Below are 12129 nucleotides of genomic sequence, written 5' to 3'. Positions count from 1 at the left end.
GCCTTTGGTAAGAGTAAAATGAGTTTAGTTGTCATTCCAGGGCAAAGTGTTAACCAGCATAAGCCATTTAAGAAGTTAAATTGTGTGATTGATGGAGAATTTTGTGTCTACCTTTATTAGTAAATCACTTGAGTAAAATCTGCTTCTAGTCAGATTCCTAACATCAGATTGATACTCTGCTACCATTTAAATAATGCCTCTGGGTCTTAGTGTCTTTATGTGTAAAATGACTTATGATTCTTGATAGTGACTAAAGTTTCTTTCAATTCTGAAATTCTCTGAACCATACCTACATTTTTGTTTTAGGTCATCTCTAGTCATGGCTTTGCCTAAAATTTTAAGCCAGAAAACAAATGAACAGGAGTGAACAGGGAAAGCTAGCCAGGTTTCCAAAGAAATACCTATTTCCTGTACAGAGACTTTTGCACTAGCGGTGACATCAAAATATCCTACATAAAACCAGCTTTTTAAATAAGTGTGATGAAATTTCCTCTTAGATGCTGACTCTGCCTAGGCATTAAACATGTGTACTAGTAAAGTTGGCAAATGTGTTGTTATTTCACTGAACACTGGAAGAGCATAAATGTTGTTTTATGGAAAACTTCATTTCCTGCCATGTGTTTTAACTTAGGACGTGGATAGTTGAGGTTTCAGTTTTGATCCATTAAGTATAAAAGCAAGTACAAATGATAAAAAATATATTTTCTCCACTATGTTTTGCCTATCCAATAAAAGAATAGCATATAACAAGGGCCACAATTACAGGTCCTAATTATATGGACTAGCTTTTGGAGTAAAATAAATATGTGGTCTTCAAAAAGACTTTGTTAATGTTTTTAATCCACATTGCTAGAAATCTATATAGTATACTGCGTTTGTGTTAAGCAAAATAGTAAGAGGGAAGCATGTCTTTAAATATAATGAATTGTGCAGGTGTTTTGTGTTCCAGATATAGATAAAACAATTTTGTCCAGATTGTTAGGATAAATAGCAGTAGGTACATTACTGTTTGTATTTCAGGTTGAGTAACTCTAATGCAAAAATCTGAAATCTGAAATGCTCCAAAATCCAAAACGTTTTGAGCACTGACATGACACTCAAAGGAAATGCTCATTGGAGCGTTTTGGACTTTAGATTTTCACATTAGAGATGTTCAACCTATAAGTATAATGCAAATATTCCAAAACTGGAAAAAAAAAAATTGAAATCCTAAACACTTCTGGTCCAAGCATTTCAGATAAGGGATACTCAGCCTGTGATACCAATAATTGATCATAGACACCATCCAAATGAAAATATGGCTTAACAGAAAGTATAACTTTTGTTTCCTTCCTCATTGAATTTTACATTTGGACATTGGGAAATGACTAATGCTTCCATTTCACATAGTCTAGCACTTGATCGTGATGCATTCTCCGCTATCTCAGCTGAAATTCTGCTTCATATCTAGTTTTGTTAAGGAATTTAACACATGCCAGTTAAGCTGTCAGAAATGAAATAATCTAGCTCTAGGCTGTATTTTAACAGATTATTGTATCAAAAGAAAAAAATGAATGTTTATAAAATAACATTTCTTTCTTCCTTTCCTTTCCTTTTCTTTCCTTTCCTTTCCTTCTTTCTTTCTTTCTCTTTCTTTCTTTTTTGTTGTTTTTTTGAGATAGGCTCTCACTTGGCTCACTGCAGTCTTGACCTCCAGGCTCAAGTGATCCTCCCACCTCAGCCTTCCGAGTTGCTGGTACTACAGGTGTGCCACCATGCCTAGCTAATTCTTTTTTTTTTTTTTTTTTTTTGTAGAGATGTAGGTTGCCATGTTGCCCAGGCTGGTCTCAAACTCCTGGGCTCAAGCTATCCACTTGCCTCGGCCTCCCAAAATACTTTTGTAGATGTAAGAAAAGGGGAATAATGAAGTAATAGAGACCTCTGATGATTCTCATTACTTGTCTTTGTAACAAGATACTTAAAAAAGAATGTGTGGCAAACAGAGGAAAATACCAGTTCTACTAAAGAAAGCTCTGCTCTCCGTGACCTCTCCCATACTTTTAAATATGAATTTGGATTTTCTGTAGTGTTCTCTTCCCCTACGCACCCAGCTTAAAAAAAAAAAAAAAGAAGTGCTCCTGAATTCCTACCAATCTTTGTTCTGGAAAACAATTTTAAGTGACTTTAAGTTCAAGTTTTTATTCATTCTGCAGATACTTACTGAGCCTTACTGTGTGTTGGGCCCTGTGCTTCATCTAGGGAGTTGACTAATATGTGCTGAATATGGTCAGAAAGGCAAAAACATTGTATTGGTAGAGTTGAGAGTATGAAGAGAAGAGGGAGGACCTCAGGCAAGGGAATATTACTTGAGCAGGGCCTAGAAGGGTGAGCAGAAGGTTGGCAGAACTGAGAGCTTGGCGCCTGCTGAATTACCTAGGTAGGGTTTTGGGGAAGAGCACATGTTAGGTACCTTTGAGGACCAGCAGGTTGTCCAGTTTGGCTGAAAAACCACAAGCACAGTGAGCCAGGAGGAGTCCCAAGTTGGTGTGAGTTAAACAAGACTTTTAGCTTTTTTTTTGGTAGTTGAGTGGTAGAGAGCCCTTTAAGGTTTTTAAGCTGGAGAGTAACTCAGTGAGGTTGGAACATTAGGAATATTTGCTTGTTGGCTGCTTTGAGAGACAGAAGAAGGAGACCAAGGTAGTATTTCAAGTGAGAAGAAAGAAATTCTCAGCTTAGGGTGATGGCAGGTAGGCAAGGGAAAGAAAAAACATGAGCTAAATTTATGGAATTTGGCTGTGTTCGGGACAGTATACCAGAAAGAGTCAAAGTTTGTGTGTGTTTATGTCAACTGAAAATGTAATTGACTGTGTTGAGTCCAGGATGCGTCCAGAATTGAACACCTGGTAATGGAAAGAAGCTGATTTTGCAAGGCCCTGTGAGGGCAGGTGCAGCCTTCTCTCTCTCTCCGCATACCCTGTTCCCCAGTTTTAGGCACCATGCTCAATAAAGGTTCATGGAAGGAATGGCTTGGGTGGAGTTCGTTGTATGGCCTAAATGAGTGTACCATTGGAGCAGAACCATCAGATGATTTAGAGAGGGTCAAGCTAACCTGGATTTGAATCCTGACTTGGCAATTTCTAGCTACATGATCTTGAGCAAGTTACTGAATCTTTCAGTTTCCTCATCTGCAAGATATAGAATAACAACACTGTCTCTTGGGATATAATATGATTATTCACATCAACTGAGTGAATGAATGCACATAAAATATTTAACCTAGCATCTGGTATATACGTGAGATAAATGATCCTCAGGCATTGGCTGTTGTTACTTATGGGGAGTGTTGATGTCAGCTTGTGACTGGCAGAAAAGTAATGACGAGTTGTCAGCAGAGGGTGGGAGGAGATTAGTAGTCTGTGAGTCCTTGAGGGCCTCAACGTGGAGTGGCAGAGGGAGTAGGAGTGAGGCAGTTTAGGGAAAGCTCCTATGGAAGAAGTGAGAGAAGGAATGGTAAAGGAGAAAGACCAGGTCAGTGATAACAGGGGGGGGACCTGAAAAGTTCAGTATCAGCTGTCCCAGACAAGGAGAATGAGTCAGTGTGGAAAGTACCAAATTCAGAGAGGTCAGGGAGGGTGAGAACTGAGACTGGACATTGAGTTTGGTTGTTCAGAAAGACCCTGACCAACTGTTAAAGGAGAAGTTGCAGGAGCGCAGAAGCTGGGTTACCTGTGGTTAAGGAGAGCATCAAGGAAAAAGGAAGATTCTGTGGGCTAAGGAAGAGCTGATTGTCTCAGTAGAGGAAGGGATGAAAGGCAAGATTTCTAAAATACATTCAAGACAGTATGGTTTTTGAGTTTGCACTGGTAAAAACATGTACAAGCCCACCACACCACAGTTTCTTGTTGTCCATATGAGCAGTCTCTCTGAGATAGGTGTTCAGTGCTCAATCTTTAAGGTCCTGGTGCAAAAGCATTGGTATGGTGGCATATATAGTTATAAATGAATAAAATGTAATATATAATATAAACAAATACTAATTTAAGACAATGAAATACAGTCATGTGTTGCCTACTGACGGGGATGTTTTGATAAATGTGTCATTAGGTGATTGTCATTGTGCAGACATCATAGAGTGTACTTACACAAACCTAGAGGGGATAGCCTACTACACACTTAGGCTACATGGTATAGCCTGTGGTTCCTAGGGGACAAACCTGTAAGCATGTTACTGTACTGAGTATTTCAGGCGTTTGTAACACCATGATACTTGTGTGTCTAAACATAGAAAAATAGTAAAAATCTGGTATTATGGGATTGCCGTTGTATATGTGCTTTGTCGTTGGCCAAAAGGTCGTTGCCCAGCACATGACTGTACATTATAACCAACACTTAATGAGTTCTGTGGGCAAGCAGCGTTGTAAGTACTTTCATCAGTATTATCTCATTTAATCCTCCCAGCAACCCTATGAGGTATAGGTGCTATTGTTCTCATTTTATAGCTGAGGAGGGCTAGGTAACTTGCCCAGAGTCACACAGCTGGTAAGCGGTAGAGCCAGGACTAAATACCAGGCAGTCCAGCTGCAGAGCCCATTCTGTTAACAGCCATATTCTGCTGCTTACTTTATTTTGTTGCTAAATTGCTTTGAATTGCAAATGGCATTAGATGTAATCTTTGATGAAACAGGAATGTACTAAAGGGAGGAAAATTGAACATGAAGGAAAGGGCTGGTGGCTGCTGATGGAGCAGTGTTTCCGAGAGAGTAGGCGGGACTAGGACCAAGAGTGCAGGTAGAGGGTCAGTCATTGAAAATTACACCACTTGAGTTTTAGGAGAGGAGGAAGAGAGGGTTGGCAAAAATATGGAGAAAGGTAGGTTAGGGATTTTGCAGGAGGGAGAGAAAGGTAGATAATACTAGAAGATACTTTGAGGTGGTGAGAGAGACCACCATCCATCATGAGAATTATCCAGAGGATTTTTGAAAATGGTCTCCACTAATAGTTTGATGAGATTTAGTAGTCCTATTAGAGTAGAGGGCCTGCATGAGCTAGCGTTAGGATGGGACATTCATTCACCTTGACAGACTTCCAAAGCACCCTTTGATGGAGCTGTGAAGGTCACACTTTCCAAGGAGAGGGCTATATTTTGGTTAGTTGCTGATTTGCTGCCACAAGTGGAGGTGAACAGACATAGGAGGTTGAGGAAAGAGTCATGTTGTCTTTTTTCTTTGCTTGTGAAGATGTCCCAGGCTTACAGGGCAAAGAAACACAAAGCAGATGAAAGAATAAAGGAAATAGAGACATTTTGAATTTGAGGGGTGTTGAGCCATGAATGGCACATACCTGCATAGCTCCCGAGTCAGACCTATTCAAGGCTTTCCAGAAATCAGATACGTCATGTAAAAATAGTGCTTCTCAAATTATCTGTAGGGAAGGGCTCTTTTTGTTGTTAAGGTTGTGAGCTCTTTCCATTTTATAAAACATCGTATGATAAAAAATGAATTGGAAAATTAATTAAAAACAAAGACATGAAGAGTGCAAACCCAATTTGTTTTCTATTACTAGACTCAACAGGCACAAGATTGTTCTGTGAAATTGTTAAAGTTTCTAAGTGTCTGCTTTTGATTTCTGAAATTAGCTCTTCGTGGACTCCTTACACACCCAGAAGCAACAGTGGGCCTCACTTTGCCTAATACTGGTGGAGAATTTAATGGCAGCTCCCTGATAAGACCCTGGCTTGTTTACAGAGTTCCCATTCCCTGAGCTCTTCCCAGAGCGCCTAGCCCAGTGCGCAGCACATTGTGGATACCCATCAAATAAGTAAATGATCCCTTGAATAGATGGTTTTTGAATGCAGGATGAAATTAAATTAGTATGATAGCAAGTTTCTCAAAAAGAAGTTAATTAAAATTATTCACATGGTGGTAGGCTGAACTAAAGCAAAGTGTGTTTTACCTTGTTTGGCAATTTTCAAAAACTACATCTTCGTAGATTTCAAAAACCTTAGTTCCCAGGATGCCACCATTTGTCCCTTGTGCTGTGTACGCACTAACCTCAGCCACAGTTCATCTTTTGGTTTTAGATTGTGTCAGCAGCTAAGGTGTGTGGAGCTGCCAGTGAGTCACCGTCAGTGAAGAGCCTCCGCTTGCTTGTTGCTGATCGAGATTTTTCCTTTAAAGCTGGCCAGTGGTAAGTGACTGTTCTGTGTTCCAAGTGTGTATGTTTAAGAAGGTGCCATCAGATAGAAGGGATTATTTTTTCTTCTGGAAAAGACTTTAGCTAGCCATTCCCTTGAGGAAGAGGAGTTCTAAATCATATCTCCTCAAGGTGAGTCTTTGGTGGCACAGAGGATCTGATTCCTTTCCTGGCCTCAGAGCCCACTTGGGTTTTGAGCCCGTGGCTCCCTCAGTCATATATGAAAATTGCTGTCTTGAGTTTTCCACATTGAAATAAAGCTAGTTCTGGCCCATGGAACTGACAGCTCTGATAATTAACACTCTTCAGGAATGGCTGCTAACAGATTGCACTTCAGTAATCTAATCTCCTTGAGTTACATGTTGCAGGAGATTCATAGGTTTTTAAAAGGTAGTCTTCTTTGTGTCCAATGCAGAGTAAACAAAGTATCCTGAAGAGAAGAGGAACACAGGACTCACTATCCTCTTGACTGAATTATTCTATCATATATACCTTATCTGGGTTGAATTTAAATACTTTGCCTAATTTGTTATTCGGATTCCCCAATCAGGCCCAGCTCCCCAGAACCCCCACACAAATCATAAGTCTGTCCCATTTGACTCGGGACTGATGAGCATGCTGCCTGGGTAACAGCTCAGCTGTCTCCCTTTTCCTCCGAATGGGGCCTCCCTGAGCTTCAATTCAAGTTCAATTGTAAAGAAAGCAACTTGAATTTCCCTAGGAAAGGTGTGTTTGGGTGTGTGTGTCCTTTATTTAAATAAAGCATTCATTTCTAAATGGATTTGTGGCCTGTCAGTCTTGATAGTGTTTCTTAGGAGTCACTTGACTAATTTTGGCAGTCCATCTGGAAATGTGGTTTTGTTAGAAGGAGGATGTGTGATAATAGCAAGTGTGATAATAGCAAGAGTTCGCAGTCTTGTGTGTTAATAGTTTGCCTTTGAATTTAGAACTAGAAAACAAGATGCTGATTGCAATAATTTGGGTTTGTGAAGCAATTTGCTGCAATCTTTGCACATGTTCGATGATACACATTAAATGCATTTTGCCCGTTTTAGGGGGTGGGCAACATATTTACCCTTCAGAAATGGTTTAGCAGTCATTATATTGAAAAGTGGAAACTTTAATTGTAATGATCTGGTTTTCCATATTTCCTTTCTGTGGAAGTGTTTGTGTCCTGTGCACAGCACTGTTTCTCTGCTTTCAACTCTGAATCCTGCCAAGACTCAGACCCAGCCTCCTGGTTAGGAAAAGCCTGTGCGTTGATGATTGTGCTGCCACTGTGGTGTGCCTGCAAATGTATTGCACTTGCTAACCTCAGTTACCTGGTAAGAAAATGTCCTCATTCCCTAGTGATATTTTTAGAAACGGAGTCCTACTGTGATTCTCAAGATGAAATGATTTGGGGTTGGTGTCATGTAGACATCCCAATGAATGGATTTGGCCATTTCACTGAATTTAGGCCTGGTTTTAGTCTGTGCCTGTCAGACTTCTTCGGAGGTCGGACTTGGGGGATGAGGACCACTGGCTGGTGGTGGTGACGCTTTCCCTCCCAGGTGTTCATCAGCATTCATTCCAGGCCCCTGGGCCCTCCTCTTTCAACAGATTGTACCCTTACCATTGATTTATGGTTCCAGGGGTTTTGAGTTCCTTTTGATATTTGACCTTATGGTTACAGAATGGCCATTTTACTGAGGTTGGATGTGTCTGTCCCTTCCATGCTGTTACTTGGATGGCTTTGTGCTCTAGGCTCTCTCAGACCATCAGCTTGGTAGTAACCGCCATGTGGCACTTTGGAGAAGAGGGCAAGGATTAGGGAGAGGGAGTGAGAATGTGGCTGCCATGCAGTTTCCGTAGTTAGGATTATCAGACTGGAGAGCTGCTAGAAATCAAGGAGAGGGTTGCTGTCGGGCTTATCTTTGGGGTAAGAGATAGGGCCATGATTCCACATCTCTGAAGTTTTGACTGGTGGCTTCCTCTGACACCTACCAAACTCTGAGAATGAGGTTCGAGGCCCATCTCTAAATAAATGAATGTTGTCTGTGACTAGCTGGAGCTTTGGCCACAGATCCCCATGTAGACACCTTCGGCATAGATCAGATATAGGCTTCAAGGGGCTCTTTTTGCACTACACTGTGTTCTTACTGGGCCTTGCAGAGAGGACTGGTTCCTGTGGCAAGAAACCAGTTCCAAGAACTCTAGCAATCCAATTCTGAGAGAAAGGCCAAAGGCAGAACCACCTCAAAACATTTCTCACATGATCAGGGTTGAACTTCTTGGTTCATCTTACTAGGAGGCCTACCACTTGCTAGCTTCTTGGTGAGGCCTGCCCTTGACCAGGATTCCTCTCCCTTGGGATGGAAAGATTGGCACTCGCTCTTGGGTCTGGAGCATGCCACCACTAGTCCTCACACAGCGTGCAGCTGCCCTGAGTTTCTAGATTCACATTTGGCTGTGGTGCTCACCGCCTGCCTTCGGCGTTGGTTATGCTACTGTGGGTAGCAGTGTATTGTCGCTTAGTGCCCTAGAGACTGCTCAGCTCACATGCTTGCTTTCTAGCAGCTAGCTCTGTGATGTGGTCAGTTTCTTTATTTGTCTGGGCTTCGGTTCTCATATCTTCAAAGGGGAAACAGTAGTATTCCTATGTTTTGGGATAATTAAAGTGTTTAGCATAATGCCTAATGTTAACTTTATTTGTTTGAGTTTAGCTTTTGTTATTGCCAATAAGTATTTCATTCAATCAGTTAGATCTTATGTGCTGATAAGGCCTAGGGGACAGATTCCAGTTCTTATCTCCTTGGTCAGTTTCCCTGCAGTGAAGCTGTTGATTGGAAGAGCGGCAGGCCAGGCAGGAGTGGGGGCTCGTCACCACAATGTCATCACTGATGCACCAGTCAGTACTCAGTCCACACTTGGCTGGGTATAGCATGCCTCCTGAGGGGAGCTAAGGCCAAAGCATTTTCACAGAGTGGAGGGAATTCCTGGTCTTAGTGTGTCTGACTTTCTACAAGATAACATAAGTTTAGATGCTAGAAAGTAACTTTGAGCCCTACTGAGAGAAAGAGGACACCAAGAAGAAACATTAGACGAGCAAGATTAGAGACATACGACTTTACCCCTACCCTTGAGCAGGGCTGCCACACTGTAGATAGATAACGTCCTTACAGCCTACATGACCATGTGTGGCAGCCCTGATTCTCACAGGACTACACGTAACACAGCACTGTATTCCTTGGCATCTTTTTTCAAACTGTGTCCTCTCCCATTGCTTATCTGGTGAGCACTGTGTGTCTTTTAAGACTATTTAAAGGGCATCTCTTCTGTGAAGTCTTTCTTAATTCCTCTACTCCTGGTGGAATTGACTCCTCCTTCCTCTGCATTGCCCCGCTACGCTAAGCAGATTTTATCATTGCCCATTTCATTGTATGTATTTGTTAATTTTCCTCCTCTTAGAGTGGGTTCATTGAGGGCAGGAACTAAGACATACGTGCATCTTTGTACCTCTCACCAGCACCACAGTGCCTGTATGTGGTAGACAGGTGCTCTCTTTGCATTAGGTGAATGAGTGAGGGGCTCTGAGGACGGCAGGAAAGGACTAAAGAGTTCCGGGATCTCGTAGTATAGCTGCTGTGTGCTTGGCACTGGGCTGCCTTTGTGCACAGGACCCGGCTGCCTGGTGTGTCATGGTTGGATGTGGACATCCACTGCTTCACTGCGCACCTAGGCTCCTTCTGCGTACACTCACTCATTGGGTATATAGTAAGGGCTTTAACTCGTGGCTCCACGAGTGCTCATCCTGCAAAGGACATTTTTAAAGGTGTGTGTTTAAAGTTTAATTCTTTCTTGGACAGATGTTTTATGAAATATGTATTGTACATATTTTCTTAAATCCATTCGGATGAAGTTTTTATATAACTTAAATTCTGTATTTTTTAATGGAGTCCTTTTTTCCCCAAAGGTAGCTCTCCAGAGTTACTAGAGAAGAGAGTTCCCTTTCATTCAACTGAGAGAATGGTCATCATCAGCACTGAGCAGCAGAGGGCACTGTAGTTCAGGAGATGAAGCAGCAAAAGTAGCTCATTAATGTGTTTATTTTTTAAACATGGAAATGATGGAGATTTTTGTATACCTCCTCTGTGATAGCATGTAGCAACTGTGTTAACAAATGCTAACGATAGTCTTTTAAATTTTTATCTTGTCAGAAATGAAAAGAAAGTTAAAGTACTCATGGAAAAGAGTCAAGTGAAAATAGGTTAAAATTGGCTAAAGACCTTTTCTGGAGCACTTCCAATCCAGAACTGGTTTTTAAAGACTTACAATAAATGACTGGAAATGTAAGGCCATAGACTGCAGGAGAATATTTTTTTAAGGTCATAGATCAGATTAGAGAACAGCTTGTGCTTTTCTTTTAGGCCTGTATGTAGGTAAGCAACTGGGGAAGGATAATACTTTTTGCTGTTGTGATGGCTGTGAAACGCCTAGATTGAATGTTTATATTTCCCAGATATGGGGATGAGAATTTTTTTGTGGTTCTGTGTTCCAATACATATTTCTTGGCATGTGACTAGGTTTATTGCATTTCCTAGAATCCTCACCAAAAAAGGGTTTCTGTGGCATAGAATTATTGAAAGCTTGAAACCCAGGAGTTCTGACTATAGGATGTGGTTAGAAGAAAAGAAGGAAACCTTAAGACTTGTGTAACTCAAAGGCCATATCAGCCTATTAATTCTGTCAAATGCTAGTGGGAGAGTTTTTGTTGCTTTTCTTGCCACTTTTTTCATACTTTTTAAAACTTAAAAAGACTGTCATGTTGAGATATATTCATATAAAATTCAGACATTTAAAGTGTACAATTCAGAGGTTTTAGTATATTAACAGAGTGTGCACCTATCAGCGCAATCACGTTTAGAACATTTTTACCCAGAAAGAAACTCTGTAATGATTATTATTCATTCCCCATCCTCCTGCCTGGCTTAGATGACCACTAATCTATTTTGTCTCTGTGGATTTGTCTCTTATGGACATTTTATACCAGTGGAATCATACAGTACAGCGTGTGGTCTTTTTGTGATTTGCTTCTTTCACTTAACATGATTTCAGGGTTCATCTGTGTTGTAGCCTGTATCAGTACTTCATTCCATTGTATGAATATGCCACATTTTGTTTATATCTTCATCAGCTGATGGACATTTAGATTGTTTCCACTTTGGGGCTATTGTGAATAATGCTGCCATGAACATTCATATATAAGTTTTTGAGTGGATATATAGGTTCACCTATCTTGGGTCTAAACCTAGGCGTGGAATTGTTGGGTCATATGCTAACTGTGTTTAACATTTTCAGGCACTACTAAATTGTTTTCTAGAGTGGCTGTGCCATTTTACATTCCCACCAGCAATGTGTAAGTGTTCCCATTTCTCCAGACCCTAACACTATTGTTTGTCTCTTTGATTATAGCCATCCAAGTGGGTGTGAAGTGGCAGCTCATTATGATTTTGACTTACATTGCGCTAATGACTATTGATGTTGAACATCTCTTGATGTGCTTATTAGCGATTTATATATCTTCTTTGAAGAAATATTAAAAGTATTTTGCCCATTTTTTATTTGGTTATCTCTTTATTACTGAGTTGTAAGAGTTCTTTATATAATCTGAATACAACTACCTTAATATTAATAGATACACTATTTAAAAATATTTTTTCCCATTATGTAGATTGTCTTCTTAACTTTCTCTCTCTCTCTCTTTTTTTTTTTTTTTTTAAGATGGAGTCTCACTCTGTCACCCAGGCTGGAGTGCAGTGGCGTGATCTCAGTTCACTGCTACCTCTGCCTCCCAGGTTCAAGTGATTCTCCTACCCCAGCCTCCCAAGTAGCTGGGACTACAGGTGCGTGTGCCACCATGCCCAGCTAATTTTTGTATTTTTAGTAGATATGCGGTTTTACCATGTTGGCCAAGCT

The 12129-nt window shown here is 40.8% G+C and overlaps 1 protein-coding gene across 11 annotated transcripts in view; it reads left to right on the top strand.

Annotated features, from left to right (window-relative positions):
* Positions 1 to 12129, top strand: part of LOC105490419 (oxidoreductase NAD binding domain containing 1) — a 91381-nt gene that overhangs the window by 18573 nt on the left and 60679 nt on the right. For all 11 annotated transcript variants that reach the window (XR_011619660.1, XR_011619659.1, XM_071090859.1 and 8 more), the window contains one exon: positions 6059 to 6165. Coding sequence is in view for 9 of the 11 variants with exons in the window: in XM_071090859.1 (XP_070946960.1) it covers positions 6059 to 6165 (107 nt within the window). In the remaining 2 variants the exon portion in view is untranslated. The remainder of the gene's footprint in view (positions 1 to 6058; positions 6166 to 12129) is intronic.

The sequence above is a fragment of the Macaca nemestrina genome, chromosome 2 (assembly GCF_043159975.1).
Source record: "Macaca nemestrina isolate mMacNem1 chromosome 2, mMacNem.hap1, whole genome shotgun sequence".
Lineage (NCBI taxonomy): Eukaryota > Metazoa > Chordata > Mammalia > Primates > Cercopithecidae > Macaca > Macaca nemestrina.
Note: the sequence above shows the minus strand (reverse complement) of the source record. Positions and strands in the feature narration are given on the sequence as shown.